Genomic DNA, 25,014 nt, shown 5'->3' on the forward strand with positions numbered 1-25,014 from the left:
TTTAGAGTTTTTCTCATAAATGGATGCTGTATCTTGTCAAATGCTTTCTCTGCATCTATTGAGATGATCATGTGATTTTTATTCTTCATTTTGTTAATGTGGTGTATCACATTGATAGATTTTCAGATGTTGAACCATCCCTGCATCCCTGGAATAAAACCTACTTGATTATGGTGTATGATCTTTTTAATGTATTGTTGTATTTGATTTGCTAGTATTTTGTTGAGGATTTTTGCATTGATGTTCATCAGTGACATTGACCTGTAATTTTCTTTTTTTGTGTTGTCCTTGTCTGGTTTTGGTATCAGGATAATGTTGGCTTTGTAGAATGAGTTAGGAAGCCTCCCCTCCTCTTCAACTTTTTGGAACAGTTTGAGAAGGACAGGTATTAAATCTTCTTTGAATGTTTGGTAGAATTCACCAGGGAAGCCATCTGGTCCCGGACTTTTATTTTTTGGGAAGTTTTTGATTATTGTTTCAGTATCTTTACTGGTGATTGGTTTATTCAAATTCTCAACTTCTTCTTGGTCCAGTTTTGGAAGGTTGTATGTTTCTAAGAATTTATCCATTTCTTGTAGATTATCCAAATTGCTGGCATATAGCTTTTCATAGTATTCTCATTATCTTTTGTATTTCTGAGGTGTCTGTGGTAATTTCTCCTCTTTCATTTCTGATTTTATTTATTTGAGCCTTCTCTCTTTTTTTCTTCACAAGTCTAACTAAGGGTTTGTCAATTTCGTTTATCTTTTCAAAGAACCAGCTCTTGGTTTCATTAATTTTTTTCTACTTTTTATTTTTTTAGTCTTTATTTCATTTATTTCTGCTTATTTTTATTATTTCCTTCCTTCTGCTGATTTTGGGCTTTGTTTGTTCTTCTTTTTCCAGTTCCTTTAGATGTGCTGTTAGATTGTTTATTTGGAATTTTTCTTCTTTGTTGAGGTCGGCCTGAATTGCTATAAACTTCCCTCTTAGAACTGCTTTTGTTGTAGCTCATAGATTTTGGCATGTTGTATTTTCATTTTGATTTGTCTCCAGGTATTTTTCGATTTCTTCATTGACCCAATCATTGTTCAGTAGCATTTTGTTTAATCTCCACATTTTTGTGGCTTTTCTGATTTTCTTCCTGTAGTTGATTTCTAGTTTCAAACCTTTGTGGTCAGAAAACATGCATGGTGTTATTTCGATCTTCTTAAATTTATTGAGACTTGTTTTGTGGCCTAATATGTGATCAGTCTTAGAGAATGTTCCATGTGCATTTGAAAAGAATGTGTATTCTGTGGTTTTTGGATGGAATGTTCTATATATATCTACTAAGTCCATCTGATCAAATGTGTCATTTAAGGTCAGTGTTTCCTTATTGATCTTCTATTTGGATGATCTATCCATTGGTGTAAGTGGAGTGTTAAGGTCCCCTACTATTATTGTATTCTGTCTATTTCTCCTTTTATGTCTGTTAATAATTGCTTTATATATTTAGATGTTCCCATGTTGGATATTTACAAGTGTTATATCTTCTCATTGGATTGTTCCCTTTATCATTATGTAGTGCCCTTCTTTGTCTCTTGTTACAGTTTTTGTTTTAAAGTCTGTTTTGTCTGATATAAGTATTGCTACCCCCGCTTTCTTTTCTTTGCCATTTGCATGGAGTATCTTTTTCCATCCTTTCACTTTCAGTTTGTGAGTTTCTTTAGGTCTGAAGTGTGTCTCTTGTATGCAGCATATATATGGGTCTTGTTTTTTTATCTAATCAGCCACCTTATACCTTTTGATTGGAGCATTTAGTCCATTGACATTTAAAGTAGCTATTGATAAGTATGCATTTATTATCATTTTGTTAGGGTTTTTTTCTGGGTGTTTTAGTAGTTCTTCTCTGTTCTTTTTCTCTTGCTCTCTTCCCTTGTTGTTTGATGGCTTTCTTTAGTAATATGTTTGATTTCTTTCCTCTTACTTATTTGTTTACTTGTTATAGGTTCCTGGTTTGTGATTACCACGAGGTTCCTATATAATATTCTATGTGTATAGCAGTCTATATTGAGTTGATAGACTCTTTAGCTTGACCTCTTTCTAAAAGTTCTACTTTTTCACTTCCCTCCTCCCACATTTTATGTTTTTGAAATCATATCTAATCTCTTATTTTGTGTGTGTCTATCCATTACCCTCTTATCATTGAAATAGGTAATTTTAGTACTTTTGTCTTTTAACCTTCATATTATCTTCATAGGTGGTTGATTTGCTACCTTTACTATATTTTTACCTTTACCAGTGATTTTACTGCCTGTTTTTTTTTTTTTTTTTGATAATTTTCTTATCCCTATTTGTGGTCATCTCTTTCCCACTTAAATAAGTCCCTTCAGCATTTCTTGTAGAACTGGTTTCTTGGTGATAAACTCCTTTACTTTTTGCTTCTCTGGGAAGCTCTTTATCTCTCCTTCCATTCTGAATGATAACTTTGCTGGATAGAGTATTCTTGGCTGTAGGTTTTTTCCTTTCAGCACTTTAAATATGTTGTGCCACTCTCTTCTAGCCTGTAGGGTTTCAGCTGAGAAGTCTGCTGATAGCCTTATGGGATTTCCTTTGTATGTCAATTGTTGCCTTTCTCTTACCGCTTTTAGGATTCTCTCTTTATCTTTAATTTTGGACATTCTTATTATAATGTGTCTTCATGTGGGCCTCCTTGGGCTTATCTTGTTTGGAGTTCTCTGTGCTTCCTGTACTTGGATGTCTGTTTCCTTCCTTAGGTTAAGAAAGTGTTCAGCTATTATGTCTTCAAATAGATTTTCTGCCCCTTTGTCTCTCTCTTCTCCTTCTAGGACACCTGTAATACAAATGTTAGTGCACTTGATATTGTCCCAGAGTTCCCTTAGACTGTTTTAATTCTTTTTTCTTTTATCTGTTCAGCTTGGGTGATTTCCTCTAGTCTTTCATCTAGCTTGCTGATCCGTTCTTCTGTATCATCTACTCTGCTATTGAGTCCCTCTAGTGAATTTTTAATTTCCAGTATTGTATTCTTCATTTCTGATTGGTTCTTTTTTATATTTTCCAATTCTTTGTGGGCAATCTCACTGTGTTCTCCCAATATCTGTGAGCATCCTTATGAGTTTTTGTTTGAACTCTTTGTTGGGTAGATTGCTTATTTCTGTTTCATTTAGTTCTTTTTCTGGGGTTTTGTTTGGTTCCCTTGTGTGGATTGTATTCCTTTGACTCCTCATTATGCCTCTTTCTCTGTGCTTATATCTATGTGTTAGGTGAGTTGGCTATGTCTCCTGATCTTGGAGAAGTGGCCTTATGTAAGCGATGCCTTTTGAGGTCCAGCAGTGTGCTTCCCTCTTGTCACCAGTCAGAATTATCCAGGAGTGACCCCTTTGTGGGCTACTTGTGTCCTTCTGCTGTGGCAGGGTTACTCTTACTGCAGGTACTCAGGGAGTCTAGTCTTTCCCTCCCTGGCCAGCTGCTTGTAAATCTGGTTTGGAGAGCCTCAGCACTCTTGGCTACAAGGTCTAATAGCACACTCCTCTTGCAGTTTACCTGTTAATTGGGTAGGTACCCAGTGTAGCTGGTTGCTAGGCTCAGGGGCTTAAAGTTGCTGTAGGCCTCAGGTCTGCAAGGTTGTTGTCAGCTCTCTTAGGAGTGCAGCTGAGTGAGGCTGGCCCTATGCACAGAGCACCTGATTGTTTCAGGCTTTGGAAGGTGGGGCCAATCCTTTTTATGGCTATTTGTGAAGCACAGGTCTTCTGCTGCTGATAAGCCCCACCCCCCACAGGTCCACACACACTGTTAACACAGTCCTGGTCCGTGTACACTTCCTGACCTCCTGGAGCATACCCACTCGCCCCACTGCAGAGTCCCCCACCTCTCCACCAGTGCCCCCCACAGTTCACCTGGACACAGGCCCTGCCCCACAGAGGTGGACACACTTGCCTATCTGTAGAGGATCAAGGCAGCCAGTCTATGCAGGCCGACAAGTAGCCTGAGGGCTTGCTGTTGGGTGGGGCCATTTCCTAGGGTGGGCTGCCTACCCTACCTGAACTGGATTAAATCTGCACTCTAGTGGGTTTGGCAGACCCCTGGGCTAAAAGACCAGGGGAAGAACTTCAGTGGCGTCTGCCTGTCTTGTCAGCACTCCTGGACTAGGTGACAACAATGGCCACCACCAATGTCTCAGTCTCTGGAGAGGTCTCTCCTCTCACCATGATGCACCCAGAGGCTACCAGGTGAGTCTCTTTTCACCAAAGAACTGTGCAGCCTTCTTTCTGGTGATTTTAGGCTGCTCTCTGAGACGGGTGAGTTTTTACATGGGCCCTTTAAGAGCCAGATTTTTTCGGTTTTCATCTGATAGCTTTGCTGGGGGTATTCCCCACTGCAGTTAATAGCGAGTGAAGCCAGATAGTAAGACCGTCGTCTCAGTTGTGCTGAGTCTGAAGGATGCTTATAGCAGTATTGGCCCCCACTGAGGACCTCACTCCTCCAGGGAGGGCTACATACCTTAGGGTGGCTCCCACCCGGCCGGCTGTGAACTACACTGCTCATGAAGGTGGCTTTTTATCTCTCCAGAAGGAATTTCTGCCTCTTCCACCTCAGTCAGGACTGTCCCTTGTTGTGGGGGTTCTTTTTATCCAATTTTCAGTTTTCTATCCAGGGTAATTTTTCCAAAAATAGTTGTAACCTGGTTGTGTTTGTGGGAGGAGAGGAGTTCAGAGTCTGCCTACACCACCGTCTTGATGAGATCTCCTGTTCCTGGATTTTAAATCCTGAATTTGGCTTAGTATCATATTCATGACCATAAATGGAACCTGTATGTTATAGAGATTAGTAAGTTAGTGATTTCATTGTTTTATGCAATATGAACCAGTATTTTTTTAGATTGCTAATACACCTTAAAAAGAAATGTCTTATCCTGTTTAATATATTTTTTTCTTTTGTGATAAATGGTGGAAACACTTAAATGGTACCTTTATTTGTGTCTCCAACTTTAACTGATTTTCACGTTTCTGCTTGTTTTTCCATTTTGGTTTGCCTTTTTTAAGTTCTAAGATCAGACTGTGGATGAACACCTTGGGCCTGGTTGACACAAAGTTCTGCATGCTCTGCCGGCTCCCTGCAAAGTACATGGCTGCCCCACTTCAGTCCAGTTTCCATGTTTGGGTTCAGCTCTTTTTTCTTTTTCTTTTTAGTTGAGCTCTTTTGATTGCCCAAGTTGGGATCTCCCTCAACCTACCTTGAGTAAAGCGGAGCATGGGAACGCAGGAGATGTTGGACCCTCAAACCACCAGGAAAGTCACAACTCTGGGTGTTGGCACTGGCTCCAGGCAGCCCTGCAGACATCAGCAGCTGAAGCCAGCTCCTGTAATTCAGGCTTCCTGGTGGCCGGTTTCCTTAAATCTCACGACGTCTTTTGTCTACATCATGGCTTCTTTTAAGCATAAGCTCTGGGCCCTCAGAACTCTAGCTATGACCTCATTATACCGCCAGTTTCTCCTTCATCGTTTGTCAGCCTCAGATCCCAGAGAACTGCCAGGCCTCTGGTGTTTCCTAGTCCAAATAGGAGGAGGGAGCCCAGGCCCAGCCCTTCCTTCTTTTCACCCCAGGCAGTGCCTTAAGCAGCTGACTAAGCTGTATATTGGCTTCCCTGGAGTCCGATGTCCATCATTGATGCTGTCACCTGTGTCTAGGGAGGGCCCCCCCCAGGTGATACAAAGCAGGGCTACCTGTAGAGCTGCCCTCCAGCAGGATCATGGCCAAGAGCTTCCCCCTAGAGGAGATTGGGAGGGCCACGACTCCCATAGACCTGCCCAATGCAGTGCAAAGGACATAAGTAGTACCGGGAGCAGGTCTGAGAAAAACGGGCACTAAATTAAACTTTGAATTTAAAATAACCTCACTGATAGCATATCCTTATGAGATGAAAGTAAGAAGTCAGTGATTTTTTTTTGTTGTTGAAACAGGAAAATTGCCGAACATCATAGGAGGAAATGAAACAAACATGGAAAGTGAAATTAACCTAGCTGTTGGGTTTTTTTGGAGGGGAGGATGATAAAAGTAATCGAGTACATTAAGTTTCACTTTTCTTTTTAAAAATATAGTTTCTGACTTTAAAAGTAACAAATGCCTTGTCATCTTTTGGAAAAATACACAAAAGAAGGAAGTAAAAATCAGTCAGAATCTCGCTTCTCAGAAATGACCCTTGTTAACTTGTCATATGTAGGCTCCAGTTCTTAAATAAAAAGTAAAGAAATAAAAACACACTTAACTCACTTAACAATACTTCTTGAATAGTCCCTATTATTTAATATTCTTCAATAACATAATTTGCAATGACTACAAGGAGATCTATTATGCAGCTCTACCATAATTTGTTTTTTAGAATCTACTAATTATGGATATTTAGGTTTCCATTTGATTTGATTTTTTTTAATAAACTGCATTTTGAACGTTTTTTCATATAAACATTTTTTGCACATCTGACTCATTTTTTAAGTTGATTTCCCAAACATGGAATGATTGAGTTCCAAGAGCAGAAGCAATTTAAAATGCTTTTGAAACATAGACCAATTGTCTTTCAGAAGTGTCGACATCACTAACGTTCCTACCAGCAGCATTCAGTCCCATTTCTCATGATTCTTGCCAGCAGTGGATGTTATCATTAAAGAAAACTTTTAATTTAATAGACAAAAATATGGTATTTTATCTTTATTTGCTCTTCTGTTTATAGCAAGGTTAAACATTTTAGATAGATTATTGACCTTTTTTCAGATTTTTATTTTAAATTTTTTATTTTTTTGCTTGAGTAAGATTGTCACTGAGCTAACATCTGTGCCAGTCTGCCTTTATTTTCTATGTGGGATGCTGCCACAACATGGCTTGATGAGCAGTGTGTAGATCCACACCCAGGATCCAAACCGGTGAATCCTGGGCCACTGAAGCAGAGCATGTGAACCTGATCACTACGCCACTGAGCTGGCCCTCAAATTTTTATTTTTAATTGTGGCAAGAAACATAAAATTTACCATTTTCCCATTTTCAATAGTGTTAAGTATATTCACGTTGTGTAACAGATCTCCGGATCTTTTTCTTCTGGCCAAACTGCAACTCTATACCATTAAACAAGAACTCTCCATTTCCCCTCCCCCATCCCCTGGCAACCACCATTCTATTCTCTGTTTCTATGAATTTGACGACTTTAGAAACCCCATGTAAGAAGAAGGTGGAATCATAAAGTATTTGTCTTTTGTGACTGGATTACTTCACTTAGCATAGTGTCCTCAAGGTTCATCCATGTTGTAGCCTGTATCAGAATTTCCTTCCTTTTCAAGGCTGAATAATATTCCAGTGTATATACATAGCACATTTTGCTTATTCATTCATCTGTCAACAGACACTTGGGTTGCTTCCATCTCTTGGCTATTGTGAATAATGCTGCTATGAACATGGATGTGCACATATCTCTCTGAGATCCTGCTTTCAATTCTTTTGGATATATACCCAGAAGTGGGATTACTGGATCATATGATAATTCTATTTTTGATTTTTCAAGAAACCTCCATACTGTTTTCCACAGCAGCTGCACCATTTTACATTCCTACCAGCACAAGGGTTCCAGTTTCTCCATAGCCTCACCAATATTTGTTTTCTGCTTTTTTAATAGTAGCCATCCTAATGGAAGTGAGATGATAACTCATTGTGGTTTTTATTTGCATTTCCCTAATGATTAGTGATACTGAACGTCTTTTCATATGCTTGTTGGCCATTTGTATATTATCTTCAGAGAAATGTCTATTCAATTTCTTTGCCCATTTTTTAGTCAGGTTATTCATGTTTGTTGTTGTTGAGTTTGACCTTTATTGTTTTTGTTTTGTAAGTTGATTATTGATAACCTTTTCTCACTCTTCTACAGAAATATTCTTTGGTATAGATTTGTAAGAACTTTTCATAAATTAAAAAATATTAATCCTTTGTCATATATATTATAAATATTATTTTTATTATATGACATTTATCTTTAAATCACTTTTGAAATGTACAGCAAGTTTAAATTTTCATTTGGTCATATCTATCACTATTTTCTCAAAACTTTTTCTATTGTTTTTATGTTTATGTGAGATTGGGGAGGTGTTTACTAACCATAGTACTAGGATCAGTTCCTCTGGCTGTCCCGGAGGACTCTTTGGGGCCTTCAGTGCCCTAGGCCATTTCACAGGGCAGCGCAGTGGCCACACCATACCTGCCTGCATGGCCAGCCTTTCTTTCTCCTGCCAGGCAGGGAGCTGGTGAGACACAGGTGTGGACAGAACACAACTTCCTCCTCTGTGCGCACTGGCAGAGCCAGGGCTACAGGACTGGGTGCAGACCAGAGGAGGCTCTCCTCCTGAGGGGTGGGCGATAGCTTTTGAGAACCCCAAAACAACACAGCTCCTTGGTGCCCCTGGGAACAGCCACCCCTCTCCTCTCACCTTCTTAAATCCCTCTGAGACTGACCCGGGCACTTCAGCCAACCCCTGACTTGGGCCTTCTCAAGTGCTCGCTGGGGTTCCTACCTCACACCCTTTTCCCTCAATACCAACTTCCTTATGAAATAGCCCTCTCTAGAAGCCGAATTGTAATAGGAAACAAACTGGGTGATTGATGCCATTTCCTAAGCACAACTGTCCCTGAGTGGGGTCTCTGTAACACTAAAAAGGTAAGATGTTATTATGATGGCTCTAAGACTAGGGTGAAAAGGCAGTGGAGGAAGCAGTGTCAAAGCAAGATGGTGAGACACGGAGAGAAGTAATAGAAAGATGGCATCTTTTGTACTTATTTACTTCCTCCACACTCCCCCCACCCCCACCCCCCTGCAGTTTGCTGGCCTGTCCCCAGCTTCAAGCCCCCAGCTCTTGGGACCTGGGCACACCTCCAGAAGGGAGAAGAGATTAAGTGTATTTTATTCGAGGGTTAACTACTCCTTCTAACATAGCAAAGAAAAGAAAGATACAAAAGTTATTCCCTATAAAAATATCCTCATACCCCACCCCCTACTCGTAGAAAGGCCTTGCCCACCATGGAGCTAGTTATGAATATACCTACACTTTCTTCTAGAAGCACATGAGATTTCTCCTGGCTTCTGTGTTGGAAACACAGAAAAACATGCATATTTGGTCTACGAAATTGTATATTGTTACAGTGGGTCAATAACCGTGTAGAATTTCGATGAAACCAGTTTCATTCAGTTTAGGATGTCTTTGTGGCTTTGATATAAATTCAGATCTCATTGCATGATTAACAAATTTGTTGGATTAATCAGCCTTTGACATGGGATGGAGGAAAACCCCAAACTATGCTACTTAAATCTCAACTCCCCATTTGAATTTTAAAGAATGATATAAACCTACTTATTGTTCCTTATTTTACCATTGGAAAAAGCATGTAATCCTTTCTCACTCAACCCACATACATAGTCTGCAGGCTCCCCATCAGTTGTTTGCTTGTCAGAGAGGAGACCACCCAGAGGTAAACAGATCAAGCTTAGGATCGCACAGGTTTTTTCCTGTCAATCTAAGAAAGAGTTTTATTAAGGCATAGAATTGAAAATGCAGTACTTGACTGCTCCATAGCAGGGGTCTGCAAACTACTGCCGCCTGTTTGTATAGGTAATGTTTTACTAGAACATAGCCATGTCCCTTTGATTACTTATCATCTGTGGGTGCTTTCTCACTACACGTTGCAGGTTTGAGTCATTGCAACAGAAACTGTATGGCTTGCAAAACCTCAAATCTTTACTGTCTGGCCTTTTACAGAAAAAATTTGCTGACCCCTGCTCTGTAGAATTCTATCTTAGTTTCACAAACATTTTGTATTTTATAGAAGAAATATGCCAAGGTGGAAAATGGAGACAGTTTTCTCCAGAAGTTTCTGGTTTTGGCAAATCATACTCTCCAGGTGGTGATAGAGTTGTGAAGACACATGCTGAGTCTCTCAGATGTGTCTTCATAGCTGCCATGTTTCCCAGTAGGGGGACAAACCTGTCTGTCTGTCATCTGTGTGTACCCAACTCTAACCTTAACAACAGGTTGGGGAAATCACCCTTGTTGTTTGGAATGGTGGTGAGATCTAATAATTCTTGCAAGGAAGGCTAGTGCGAAGGAGAATAAATCTCAGTGGGTAACCATCCGGGTGTGTTGTGGTTCCCTGGTGGTGCTGGGGAGATAAAATGCTCCAAAGACAGCCTTGTTGATTGTCACCTGGAGGCAGATTTCCATACTTGTTGGCATAAAAGTCTCAGTGAAGCGAGAATTCTCTATGTACATTATTATGACAGACACATGGGCTAGTCTGGGGAATTTGGAAATCTAAACAAATCTAAAATATTATAAGCCATCAGGAAGGCTTAGTTTTTTCAGGGGGCAATTTCTGATTAGCAGCTTTGGTTTGCTAAATGATAGACAAGTGCCCTTTTATCTCAAACCATACTATTGTGCTATCGTTTAAATTCCTCATCTCCATCAGTAAATGCCATGGCAAGGTCTAGTACCAAATAACGTTTTCTGTTGTTATAAAGATAGCATCTCTTCATATGTTTGCATCTGCTATTTATTTTACATGAGATAAAAATCTTCTGTAATTTATGTTGAGTCCCTATTTCTTCTGAATAGAATTATGATTAATTTATTTTAAACAATTGTTACTTCAAAAAGTATAAAATTAATTTGTGTTAACTGGAAAAATTCAAACCATATGAAAGTGTGTGGAGTCAAAAATGAAAGTGTCCCCTCCTCCCCATTGCACTATCCAGATTTAAAATATTGAAGATTGACCATGTGGTTCTCTGGGATGTTTTGGAACAGGTTTAAACTTTTCAGTTTCCAACCTTCATAGTCTGACTTGGTCTGTAGCATTTCAGGTAGCCAACACCTTATTAGAATTGCTGAGTCCTGCCTGAGTGGGAAAAGCTCAAGCGCTTGGGGAGAATTAAGACCCAAACTATGAACTATTTGCTCATATCACACAGGCATGGAGGCAGCTTCGGACAATGGAAGGAACAGGCTTGGGAAGCAGACTGGCTTGAGTTGAAACTGGACTTGCGCTCTCTCGCTTGCTGTGTGATCTTAGGCAACTTAATCCATCTGACCTTCTATTTTCTTAGCTGTAAAGTGAGGACACTCAAATCTCCCTCACAGAATGGCTGTGAAGTTTCATTACACAAGGAAACACAGATCTGCTGTGTTGGAGAAATGTAGTCAATTGGGGGAGACAGAGAATATACAAATATTATAATGCTAGTGAGGTTGATGTTGACAGGGAACCATACAACACACTGTATAAGGGGCCGGAGAGCTGGGTCAGGAGAGGGGAAGTGATTTCTGAGCAGAATCGTGGAAGAGGAGTGGGAGTTTGCAGAGGGATCTGAAAGGGGTGAACTCATGAGGGCAGAGGACCCACCTGATCAGTGTTTTAGCTGTGTGGAGCACCGAGGTGTGTGTAGGAAACACAGCCTGATCCTGAGATGGAGGCAACCCATGGTCTAGCTTTCATCCAATGCAGGAATCCCTTCAATAACCCAACTCTTGATCTGTTCCTCCTTCCAGCCTCTACCCCTTTGCACCTGCTAGCCCCTCTGCTTATGTCTGTCTCCTTTTGCTTTCCTGGCTAAATTACACCATCCTTTAGGCATCAGCTTAAGTGCCACTTTTTTAGTAAAACCTTCCCTGACGACAGTCTTCCTCTCTCCCCCCAACCCCCATTTAGTCTCTCTATTCATATAATAGGGTGTCCTTTCCTTTCGTATTATTTCCACAGTGTTATTATGAAGTCATCTTGTAAGCTCTGAGTCTGCTCTGCATTCCACTGCGTGTCCCACTCCTAGTCTAGCACATGGCACATCGTGGAAGCTCCATAAACATCTGTTGAGTGAATGCATGAGCAAATGCATTCCCTCCTCCCCAATTATGACCCCAGACTATCTTTCCAATCTAATCCCCACAAAGCTTCTCTGGATTAGCTTCCTCTGGCTGCCATAAGAAATGACCACAAACTCGATGGCTTAAAATAACAGAAATTTATTCTGTCACTATTCTAGAGGCCAGAAATCCAAAGTCAGGGTGTCAGCAGGACTGTGCTCCCTCTGAAAGCTCTCAGGGAGAATCCTTCCTTGCCTTTTCCAGCTTCTGGTGGCTTCTGGTGACCTTGGCTTGTGGCAGCATCACTCCAATCTCTGCCTCTGTCTTCACATGTTCTTCTCCTCTGCGTGTGTCGTTGTTTTCTCCTCTTCTGTCTCTTATGAGGACTCTTGTCATCGTACTCAGGGCCCACCTATATGCAAAGACCCTTTTCCAACTAAGATCACATTCATAGGTTTCGGCGATTAGGATGTGGACAAATCTTTTTGGTGGCAACAATTCAACACACTCCACTCTCCATGAACCCTTTCCCTCAGCTGAGCTGGCCTGGTCACCCTCTCTTGACTCTCCATCACGATTTTTTCCATTGTCTGTGCATGCCATTGTCACACCTCTGTTCCTCTTCTTTTCGTGAACATGGAAGTTCCCCCGTTCTCCGTGGGTCTCCTGCCCACTCCGGGTGAAAGGAACTTCTCTCCCCTTGGAAACCCGCCTGCTGCTCCTGGTGTGGTTTGCTCACCTCCTGCAGGACCTCCTTTCCTCTGCCTGCGATGGGTTACCTCCTCCCCGACGCCGTGTGGGACTGGAGGCCGGAGCTAGTGCTCTTGCTTCCTCCTATTCCCTGCAGTGCCAAGGACCTTAGTAGAGACTCAGAAGATATTTGTGGATGATAATAATTATCTGGAAAATGGGGTCAGACTTATATTATCAAGATAAAGGCAAATAGTAGTGACCACACAGCCATAGCCACTTTTCAGTTGCAAGAATGCATACGCGAGCATATAGTCAGGGGGTTTTAATTTTTTTTGTCAGGGAGTAGGTGTCAAGTCCAGCGGGCTTCCACAATAAATGAGGGTTTAAAGAACAATAGACAACCCCAGGGCATGTAGGGCCTGGAATCAACCAACAGGCTGACTGCTCTGACTGGGAGGTCAGAGGCAAGGTCCTGACCTTCATCCCTCTTGAGGCCACGCTGCCTCATATCTCAGCTCTGGAGTAGTTTAAATATCACAGGAATGACCTGTTCCTCGAAAGTTCGGGTTCTTGGTAAAACGGTCAGGGCTGTTCTCATTGGTGGATCTCTCTGGGCATCTTTTCCATTCTCTTCGTCTCACTGCCAGCCAGCTTCCCCTACTACCCCTCATGGCCTCTCTGCTCCCCCACATTTGCAGCCTCCTCTGATTCACCAAGGCTCCAACTCCAGCCTGACTCTGCTGGCCTTCCAGTCTGAGGGCCTGCCATCATCTAACTGCCTTAGACGTGCCGTGTCCCAAACTGCCAGTGCCCAGTGAGGACCGATGTTCGCCTTGGTCCGGTCAGCAGTGGACAGGAGGGAGGGCGGAGCAGAGGCTCACCATTCAGAGACTGTGGGCGGGCCGGCTCTCTTGGGGAATTTGGGTGGGAGGCCATGAGAGGCATTATCTCCCTCAGTATGGAGGTTCCACATCACTGAGTATTGGTATCTTATTTTTCAGATTGATCGTGTCCTGTGCTGAAGATGTTTCCAGAACAACAGAAAGAGGTATGTCATCACAAATCCAAAAATAAATAACCCATGCGTTTTGACTCACTGCAGATTAGTTCTTCATTCCCTAGCCATAAATCTGTGGTGGTGAGTCAAGATACTGCAGGGCTCCTAGCGGAGCACTAACGGGATGCCCGCCCTCCTGCCCCACTGCCGCCATGCCCCCACTCCCCAGCCATGCAGCATCCTTGGCCCTTGTTCTTTGGTTCCAATGTCTGAGCTGTCTCTCAGCTCACTCCCACCCACTGCTTATAAAACTGTCTTTTTCCATGACTCGCAATTCTCCCAGGATCTACCTCCCACCCTTTGCTTTGAGCAGCCTCCCTCCGACCTGCTTTCTTGGTTTTCTACTCAGTTGCCTCATATCTGAATTCCCCTCCCTTTGGTAGTAACCCGGGGAACTGTCTGCCATTAGTTTCAGTTTTGCCCTGCTTGTTCCCTCTTGGATCTCTTGGTTTGGTTGCACACAGTCAGGGAAGGCTGAACCCGGCCTGGCCTCTCTGGCCTCCAATCGCAGCTTCCTGAGCTTCTGTCTCCTGGGTGGAGGGTAGGACAACCACCACACCACCCCTTTGTTGAGAGGCCCTCCCTTGGAAGTACCCGTTTGTCCTGCTCTGCCTGCTGTTGGACCACACAGGTCGTCACTAGGTGAGCCTAATGAAACTGAACAGCAGCACACGGGCCTTTGTAGGGAGTGTGCACACACGTGTACACACACGGACAGGCACAGATACAGTCACACGGCCACATGTCCGTTAGCTTACCTTGCCCAAATTTAAAGCACTAAAACAATCCGTTTCAGAGAATTCATCCAGAAACTTCTTTGCTAGATCTCACATCCCTTCTTTCAGCCCTGTCTTTGGGTTCAGGTTCTCCTCAGTTGTCCAGCCCACTTCCAGCTTTTAATTCCAGGCTGGGCTCCCCTATTCTTGAATGCAGTGTTTTGGTTTGTTTTTTAACTTTTCTAAATTGGGTACAACATATGTACCATAAAATGCATAAAATGCCCTAATCTCAGTATATTTTCACTATGTATATACCTGTGTAACTAACACTTGGATCAAGGTATCAATGTTTCCAGCACCCCAGAAAGGACACAGCACCCCTGTGTCCCTTTCCAGTCGGTCCCGCTAACTTCCCCCCACAGAGGTGACCCCACACAGTACCAGACCAGGTATACTTTTTCCCTGCCCCTGTGTTAAACAATACCGGGACCACACTGTTTGCTTCAGGAAATACCTTCTCTGTGAAGTTGGCCAAACTGCAAGCCCCCACAACTGCCCTCACTTCTGACACCAGTTACAAGTTTGGGTTCCCAGAACCATTCTCCGTTTTGATAATTCATGAGAAAGACTCACAACTCACTGAGAACTATTATACTCACGGTTATGGTTTATTACAGGGAAAGGATGCAAATTGGAGCCAGTCAAAGGAAGAGACGCACAGAGAGGGTTGGGGAGGGGTCCAAATGCAGAGCATTTGCGGGTGGTTCTTTCCTTATGGAGTTGATGGAGTTACCCTCCAGCATCAATGTGTGACAATATGCATGGAAGCTTGCCCGAGCCTTTGGTGTCCAGAGTTTTTACTGGGGCTCAGTCCTACACTGCCTGTGTGGCTGACCTTTCATCTCCACTCCTCCTGGGATTGGGCTAAGACCTTTAGTCTCCAGTTCCTCCAGAGGTTGCAACTGATACAGTGTGGCCCTAAGCTCCTGTCATTTTCACATTGTTAGACTGTCCAGTGGCCAAAGCCTAGGCAACCAAAGATACTCCTGCCAGGCAGGGCATTGCAGGGACCTAGAGATCAGTTCCCAGGAGCTGAGGGCAGAGGGCAGACCTCCCTTTGGGTAAATTGAATTCTTCACTACACACCTGCATCAGTCTAACCACAGACAGGCTGTGCCGAGGGAGCGGGATCTTGGCAATTGCTGGCACTATTCTAAAGGCACTTTTTTTTCTTCTGGGGAAGATTGACCTTGAGCTAACATCTGTTGCCAATCTTCCTCTTTTTCTTGAGGAAGATTGTCACTGACCTAACATCTATGCCAATCTTGCTCTATTTTGTATGTGGGATGACACCACAGCGTGGCTTGATGAGCGACGTGTAGTTCCACACCTGGCATCTGAACCTATGAACCCTAGGCCACTGAAGTGGAGCACGTGAACCCAACCACTACACCACTGGGCTGGCCCCTCCAAAGGCACATTTTGGGTTTCTTTTATGCTTTTTTTTTTTTTTTTTTGGCGAGTAAGATTGGCCCTGAGCTAACATCTGTTGCCAATCTTCCTCCTTTTTTTTTTTCTCCCCAAAGCTCCAGTATGTAGTTGTATATCCTAGTTGTAGGTCACTCTGGTTCTTCTATGTGGGATGCCACCACAGCATGGCCTGATGAGGGGTATGTAGGTCTGTGCCCAGGATCCAAACCGGTGAACCCTGGGCCGCTGAAGCAGAGCGTGCAGGCTTAACCACTTGGCCACGGAGCCAGCCCCTAAAGGCACATTTTAAAAGTTGTTCTCTTGGGGGAAAAACCTACCAATGAAAGCAACAAAGACGTTTTTTTAATGAGAAGAAGTTTTTTTTTCTTGATTGGTTTAATCACTTGATTTTTATTATAAACTCATTTCAGTTACTAAAAACTAGACACAAATTTTAATCAACTACATAAAGAAAGCATTTTATTGACCTTGCAAAAGTCATTTATTATAAATAACCATATAATAATATTACAACATTAAGGAATTTTAAACTGGAAAGTTCTTCAACTGAAAAGGGAAGAAAATACCATAAGGAGAAAGAGGTATAATGTTTAGAAATTTACTCTGTCATCAAGAAATACGCATAGCGAGGCTAGATTCTGGATGTACTGTAATAAACTACTGTTTGTCACCCATCAATCCATCTTCTGTTTAGACGCTTCGTATGATCTGCCCCTGCTTCTTTCTTTGGGCTCATTTTCTACTCCTCGCTCCACCCCAGGACACTTCTCATTCCTTATTTTGGAGCTTGTTTCCAAGACTTGAATGCCCTATGCACTCTTGGCCCCTGGGCTTTCACGGACGTTTTTCCCGCTGCCTGGAATAATCTCTCTTCCCCCAGCCTTCACACGTTGACTGGCTAACTCCTCCTTAGCCTTCAGGCCTGAGCTTACAAGTCAAGAAGAGGCTTTCCTAAAGCCTCTATTATGAAAGGTATTTTTATCTCACCGCCTACACCTACACCGACAGCACCCTGTGGTCAATGCCAGTTAGAAGTTGAGGAGGTTTCAGTTGAGCTTTTAAATATCCTAGTGGCTGGTTGTTGGTTAGTGGAAAATATTTCGGGTCCCACCAAACTGCATATGTAAGGGCTGAATGCAATATCACTGATTGTTCTAGAATCCAGATCAAGGGGGCGGTGTGTGTGTTGCAAGCAGTTTCCACTCGGTGCCCACAGTAGACATTACTAATTAATCATGTGGGTGGCCCATGAATTGAGACCTATGTACCATTCTTGTACAAGATTTGGACAACCCAGGAGTGATATCTCAGTTCTCTCTAATGGGTAGTACCAGCCTAGGAGTTTGGTAATTTTTTTTTTTTTAATATTTGGAGAGTGAGGAATCAACCACAGTCTCTCTTGTTAAAATAGCTTTATTACTGTAATAAATCTAGACCGAGGAGAACAGGGAGTAAGAGTCTCCCTTGTTAGTTAAACATGTTCCATTTGCACATTGGCTGGAATTCCCGGGAGAGCAGTATCCAGGCTGATGGATCTTCCCCATAAAAAGGCCTTGGCATTGGGCCATTGTAAAATTAAAATGAATCCAGATTCATTCATGCATGCAACTTTAATTTACAATTAAAATATTATGGTTACATATTTTAATAAGAACAATTAGATGGACCCAACCGAATCAACTCTTCTGTTTAATGAGACAGAACCCAGAACCCTAATGAAAAGGCAGGTGGCTGTGACAGGAAACACGTTTCAGTGTCTTTTGTGGAGTCAGGCATTTCTATTCTTTTTATATTCTAATGTCCAGCGTGAGCAGTTTGATTTTTCTACATTACTGAAGACCCTTGCCTCCAGGCATGTTGAGCTCATCTTCTGTGATGTGTGAATAAGCAGTTTCTTCCTGCCGGACAGTCTGTTTCATGGAGTCTGACATGCTAGATCCTCTTCCCTCCAAGGCACAGAGTTACCTGGTGTAAATGGGACAGTCCTACCTGTGTGATGTAACTGGAAGGGTGGGCTGAAACCCCTTTGTGTGTGTGTCTGTGTGGGGTGTATGTCTCCCCCGCTTTCCTAAATCGTGATGGCTAGATTCTACCTTTAGAAACTTGTATGTTTAGGATAAGGGATTTTTCTCCTTCAAAATGTTCATACTTCATACTGGATGTAACAGCAGCTACCAGTCATTCACACCTTAGTGACAATAAACCCATCAGCTCCAGGGGCAGGGGATACCCTGAGTAGAGCAGACCCAAGGAGGCCCGGGACAGCTCTAGGCACCAAGAGGACCCCAGCATCCAGGGAGGAGACAGATCCCTCCAGGGAGAGGTGGGAGGGATGTGCTGCTGTTTTGGATGTGTTGGCTCTAAGCTTAACACTTACGTGTTCGAGATATGCTTATGCTGACTGATGGTGGCATTTTGATTTGGGGCTTGCTCTAGGAAAGCATGGTTTTGATGTTGGGAAACTGATTGGAAACTGACTAGGCTGGAACCAAAGAATATCGTTAAAGAATATCCCAGAAGCAAGGCTTCCTCCTGGTGTCCTGTGATGCTGGGGACTTTGAAGGGAAGTGACAAGACAAGACAAAACACTCTTATCACTCCCCGAAACTAAATTTGTTCTTCTTCCTTCCTCCTTCCCTCCCTGCCTATGTGATGTGTTGTAATAATCGGGGAAACTGGGTGTGGGATATATGGGAATTCTCTACTATCTTCACAATTTTTCTGTATATTTAAAACTGTTCTAAAACAAACTGTTTTTAAAACAAATAATGTTGAATTATGTATGCTCACATATAAAGATTTCTAAAAGATTGTGCAGTGAATAAACGCAAGGTACCAAACAGCACTTATAGCATGTTCCCATTGTGTTAAAAATTATATGTGCCAATTATATATATAATATAAAATATGTATAAAAGTTCTGGATTGGTGGACAAGAAACTGGATGTCCAGTAGGAGGGGAGACTGTATTTGAAATTTCTCTCTCTCTCTCTCTCTCTCTTTAACCGCATATGTTTTATTTTTATAATAATGGAAAAATCGTATTTTTTAAAGGTAGATAAATATGAAGATATCATTATGTTAATGGTATCAATACATGTTGAACAAATGGTTAACATTTTCAGATCCATATTTCTGACATACTTTCACTTTCAAGTACCACTTTGTCCCTTTCATAAAGCAATCTGCTTGGGATGACTTCCCTCCCTCCCTTCCTTTCTCACGTGTTTTCTTTTTTCTGGTTTTACCTTTTTATTATGAAATTTTAAACATACACAAAGTAGAGAGAATAATATAAAGAGCTGTTATGTACCTAAGGGTTCAACAATTAACACATTATTAATTCATGACCAAGCTCTCTCCCCTCCCCCACCCATTTCCTCTTGCTACCACATAGTGAATTATTTTGAAACAAATTCTAGACGTTGTGTAATTTCTCTGTTAATATTTCAGTCTGCATTTCTAACAAACGACCCTTCTTAGAAACAAACCACATTATCACACCTTAAATAATTAACATTAATTCCTTCATACCATCAAATTTTCAGTCAGTGTTCAAGTTTCCCTGATTATGTTGGAAAAAAATTATATATTTGGTTGTTCCTATGATGCCAAATAAGGACCACACATTGCATTTGGTTAATATATTGCTTAAGGTCTCTTATTCTGCCATTTTCCCCTTTGCAATTTCTTTGTTGAAGAAACTGCATCTTTTGTCCTGTAGAGGTTTTCACATTCTAGATTGTACTGATTGTCTCCTTGTGGTGTAGTTTAACACGGGTTGGCAATTATTTCTCGTTGCAAAAGGTGAGTTTTTTCCGCTGCACTTTTCCTAATGTATTATGAGATACAAAAAGGTAACTCTCCTTAATTTTGGACGTTACTTGTGTAAACAAACTTGTGACATCACAAACTATTGTAAGTCAGGTAAAAGGCGGGTCTAGCTGAATGTCATCCACAGTTATCTATCCTGAAGAAGGAAAAGCTTTCTTAAAAACCATCATTCAAAACTGCCAGAGCATGGCATTTCAGCCCACTCCAAGTAAGAAAGTGGCAAGGAACATCTTTTGTAGTATGTCTTTTAGGTTATTTGTCATAACTATTATTAGAAAATAAAGGAAGATTACATGATGGATTCCTTCTGCCTTTCAAGCTTGTTATTTGTAAAGAATGTAGTGTGTAAAACAGGCTAAATTTTAGTTTTGAGGTTGTTTTGTGGAAGTCCTGACTAGAACCCTGGTGAAGAGGACACTGGTTAAATTCTGTCGTCATTAGCTGGGTAGATCGGGGCCTGGCAGAGTCGGTGCTCAGTACATTTTAATTGAATGAATGAATGAGCGAATCTCCAGTTTAAATACATAAATATGTAAAACTACTTTAGAATAGGGAAAAAAATGTCCTGAGAAAGTGAGCACAAAATGAAACGTTTTCATTTTTGTGATAGAAAATTCTCATCAAGGCTACAGAAAATTAAGACTCACTAACACCCAGAAGAGTCTGCTTTATTAGCTTTTGTCTCTACTCATCTTATTGTAATCTGAGTAAATATTTTTACAATTAGCACTTAGTTATGTTTACTATAAAGATTAAGCTAAACTACAGTGGAAATTAGAAAAGTACATCTATCAAAATGGCTGAAATAAAAACAGTGACTGTAGCCCTGGACTCTGTGGTGGGCGTGGAGTGATGGAGCAGTGCGGTGCTCATTTGCATTTCTCTAATGGCTGATCAGGCTGCACTTCTTCTCAGGTGCCCGTTTGCCAGCTGAATGTCCTCCTTGGTGCAATGTCCATTCATGTGTTTTGCCGATTTTCTAATTGAATTCTTTGGTTTTGTAAAATATTGAGTTTTGAGAATTCTTTATATATTCTAACACAAGTCCTTGGAAGGGTGAGTGATCAGCAAATATTTTCTTCCAGTCGGTAATTTGTCTTTTCAACTTCTTCACAGAGCCTTTTGCGGAGCACAGGTTTTTAGTTTTAGCGAGGTGCAGTTTATCACTGTTTCCTTCTGTGGGATTGTCCTTTTGGTATCAAGTCTGAGACCTGTGCACCTGGTCCTAGGTCCCAAAGATTTTCTCCTATATTTTTTTCTAAACGTTTTATGGTTTTATGTTTACGTTTAACTCTATGATCCATTTTGAGTTAGTTTTTGTATAAGGTGCAAGTTTAGGTTGAGGTTCATCTTTTGGCCTGTGGATGTCTAGTTGCTCTGGAATCACTTGTTGAAAAGGCTATCCCTCCTCCACGGAATTGTTTTTACCCCTTTGTTAGAAATCAGTTGGGTACGTTTGTGTAGGTCTGTTTCTGGGTTTTCTGTTGCGTTGACCTGTGCACCTCTGCCAGTCCCACACTTTCTGGATTACTGTAGCTGTATGGTAAGCCTTAACGTCAGGAAGAGGGATTCCTCCCACTTTGTTCTTTTTCAAAATTGTTTTGGCTATCCTAGGATCTTTCCTTTTCCATGTGAATTTTAGAATAAGCTCATCTATGTCTTCAAAAAACCTTTCTGGGACTTTCACTGGAAATTTATTAAACCTATAAATCAGTTCGGGGAGAATTTCTCTCTTTACTATGTGGAGTCTTCTAATACATGAACACAGTATAGACATATAAGACGTAGACAGAGAAGTATATTTCTTTCAATAGCATCTTGTAATTTTCAGCATATAGAACCTCTATGTCTTTCATTTTTGAATCTTCTTTGTAATCAATTGGTTAATTAATTCTCAAACATTTCATGAGCACTTACTATGTGCCTGATGCCAGAAATATAAAAATGAAATACAAAGGCTTTGAGAGGCTAGTGGGACAGAGTTTCAGAAGAGCATGTTGTTTGGACTGATATTTTAGCTAATAGCAAAGAAGATAATTTTTTCCCCTCCAAAGTAATGCAGTTACAGTGAAATTGGAAATTACCTGAGATTTATTATTGCTAAAAGAACCGCTATATAGAACATATTTGAGAGCACGGCTTTGGAGCAAGGGGTACCTGAGTTTGAAACCTAGCTCAGCCTAGTGGCCATTTGTCTTTGGGTCAGTTGCTTAAGCTTTAGAAGTCTTATTTTTCGTATCCGTAAAATGGGATGATAATATTACTGACCTCTTAGGATTGTTGTAAAGATTAAAAGAAAACATGTAAAACACATATCACAGTGCCTGGCACGTGTCATTGCCCTGTGCAATACAGTTATTTGTATTGTTAATTTTATCTCATATCAGGGCTAAGGAAGAACAGATGAGGTGGATGGATAAATGGATTAAGGGTGAACCCAGCGTGGGAGTGGGGAGGAAAACAGGGTACATTGAAATCAAAGACTGATTATTATAAGAAAACACAGGAATTAAATTTTCAGAGTCTAGCAGTCTGTCTCTCATCAGCAGCCTGTTTTCACGTGGAGAACAGTAGGGCTCAGTTAGTTTAAATTTTTAATTCTACTCTGCCTGGCTTCTTCCTTCATACTAGATATAGTCATTAGGCCCTAGAAGTCATTAAAGTGTTTAATAAGGTTATTAAATTGACTAACTGCTGTTGCTGAAGCAATTTTCATAGGAAATCCATATGATCCTAGGTATGGAACTCGGAGCTGTCCGCTGTGGCTGACAGGCTGTCAACATTCCTTTGAAGGATGGTGGGCAGCATCATGAGGGATGCGTCTAATTAAGAGATTATAGGTGAACCTTGGCTTCCTGTGTGTGCTGTTTGTGGCTGGAAGTGTGGTGAAACTTCACTAATTCCTACTAATTGCAGGGTGGGGGAGGGGAGGCCCATCTGAACTGTAGAATATTTTAAATGTACTTTTATTACTTTCAAGTACATATTTTAACTTCAACTAGGCAAACAAATTGTTGTCTGGTATAAGTCTTAGGGGACCCAAGTTATTGAAGCTATCAGAATGATTTTCAATTATTTCTACGTAAATAGGTGCTTCTGGAGTTCTTTAGGGTGTTGAAAATTGTTTGTTCTCATCGATCTTAAACATGGCTCTCATAGCCGTATGCTGTTGATTAGCACACCCTTAGAGGAAGGGATTTGTTCAATTAAGATAAACTTTAGACCAGCTGCTAAATAACTTACCGTTAATTCATGGCATCTAAGAACCTAAGTGGATGAGGTTTTTATTTCAATCGAAGTTTGATCTCTTTTTTCCTGAGAGCGGTTCGTGCGTTCCTGCAGGCATTCATTTATTCATTAAGTGATATTGATGGAATGCCTTGGATGTGCCAGGCACTCAGGTCATAGAAGACAGCCTGAGCCACCCTAAAGGAGCTTGGCATCTGGTGGAGGAGGCCTGCAGGTAATTACAGTACAGTAAGGCATGGTGGGTGGGGACCATGCCCAGGGTCTGCCCAGAGGCATCAGGGGCATAGAAGAGGCTCAAATTAATCAGACTGGGTGAATTGGAGGATTTCCAGAGGGATTCCAGAAGGATTTCTAGAGACAGAGTTGCATTTTCAAAAACGAATTGGAGGTAGCAAAAAATAAAAGAAAGACGACGACGACGACGACGACGACGACGATGAGGAGAAAAGCAGAAAGTGGGGTGGGGACAGCAGTCCAGGCAGAGAGGCATGGAGGTGTGAAATGGCATGGTGTGCGTGGGGACCTAAGCTTAGCCTTTGGAGATAAGTAGAGTGAAAATCATGAAAGGCTATACTGTGCTAGCTAAGGAGTTTGAACTTGATCTTGAAAGTTGTGGGGCAGGTTTTGAAGGATTTTCAGCAGGAAAGTACATCATCTGATGTGTTCTTTGGAGCCATTCTTGTCTTCATGTGGGGGGTGAATTGGATACAGGCCCAGAGATCAATTAACAGCCCTTGCATTATTGTTGGGTAAGTGGTCCTTGAAGCAAAGCCGTAGCAGAGGGAGTAGAGTTGTGGGTGGTTCAAAGGAGGGTAGATCTGCAGAACGTGGTCAGTGCGGATTTGGGAGGTAAGTCAAAGAGAGAAGTCTGGAGGAACTGGCTCTCTGGCTGGGTTTGGGGGATGAGATGGGGAGCAGCGTGATGTGGGAAGGATATGGCTCTGTGTGCTCGTGGGACTTCCAAGTGGAGCTGTCTAGGCAAGAGGCTGGATCTGTGGAGAGATGGCTGAACTGGGGTGGAGATGGAATCATCAGCTCCTTCTGGGCGCTTGAAACCATGTGTTTGCATGTGGTAACCCTGGAATTGCAACAGGGTGTGAAGAACAGCAGCCTGGTTGGCTCTCAGGGCCACAGCAATGTTTAAGAGAACGAGAAGGAAGAAAGATCGCCATCCACAAAATAGTGATATTTAGCACTCCAATCAAGTTAAAGATTTTCAGGATTGAAAAAAGATTTGGAGTCTTAGCACCATAGTTAATTTCAAGTGTGCATTTAAAATGCATTGCTGTGTTCTTAGAAGACTTTTTTTTTCCAGCATGGTTTTGGAATATGTATTCAGGGCCAGCCCTGGTGGCCTAGTGGTTAAGTTTGGCATGCTCCACTTTGGCTCCCCAGGTTCGGTTCCCCCAGAGTGGACCTACGCCACTCATCTGTCAGTGGCATGCTGCAGCGGGGGCTCACACACAAAAAGAGGAAGACTGGAAGTGCATGTTCACTCAGCGCCAGTCTTTCTCAGCGAAAAAAAAAAAAAAAAAAAGTATATATTCTACATACCCTTCCCTATGTAAAGATTAGACTTAATGAGTAATAATAATGGTAGAGTCTGAGAATTCCAACCCACTGAGATGAAAAGATTCTTTACTGTAATTTGTCATTGTCCTTTTACAAATATTATGAAGGGCTTGCTCTGAGCAAGTACCGTGACATCTTTAGGTCACTCTGCCTTTTGCTGAAAAATTACAGTGTTAGAGTGTTTGCTCCTGGGTTCCTAAATTAATAATTTGTACTTAAAAAAAGATATACAGTTGGTTTAGCTGTTTTTAATTGCTTATTACCAATGTCTGTTGGTAGACTTTAGTGCTTTGGGTTAAAAGTGTTTTCCTTTCTATGTAATAATACTTTACATTCATGTAGCACTTAAAAATTTCCCACTGCTTTCACGAGAATTTTCTAATTTGATCCTCCCAACAAACGGCTGAGATAGAGTGGGCAGATGTTATTCCCATTTTCCAGATGTGGAAAGAGAGGCTCAGTGAATAAGTTCATAATTTAGGAAGTAGGTGCGCCAGAATTTACCCGTGTTCTTGTGACCATGATTTCA

The 25,014-nt window shown here is 41.7% G+C and overlaps 1 protein-coding gene across 9 annotated transcripts in view; it reads left to right on the top strand.

Moving 5' to 3' along the window:
* The window catches only part of SNX10 (sorting nexin 10), a 76,398-nt gene that overhangs the window by 35,332 nt on the left and 16,052 nt on the right, over positions 1–25,014 (top strand). For all 9 annotated transcript variants that reach the window (XM_070616062.1, XM_070616063.1, XM_070616064.1 and 6 more), the window contains exon 2: positions 13,565–13,611. In XM_070616062.1, coding sequence (XP_070472163.1) covers positions 13,588–13,611 — 24 coding nt within the window. In that variant the 5' untranslated portion in view covers positions 13,565–13,587. The remainder of the gene's footprint in view (positions 1–13,564; positions 13,612–25,014) is intronic.

The sequence above is a fragment of the Equus przewalskii genome, chromosome 4 (genome assembly GCF_037783145.1).
Source record: "Equus przewalskii isolate Varuska chromosome 4, EquPr2, whole genome shotgun sequence".
NCBI lineage: Eukaryota > Metazoa > Chordata > Mammalia > Perissodactyla > Equidae > Equus > Equus przewalskii.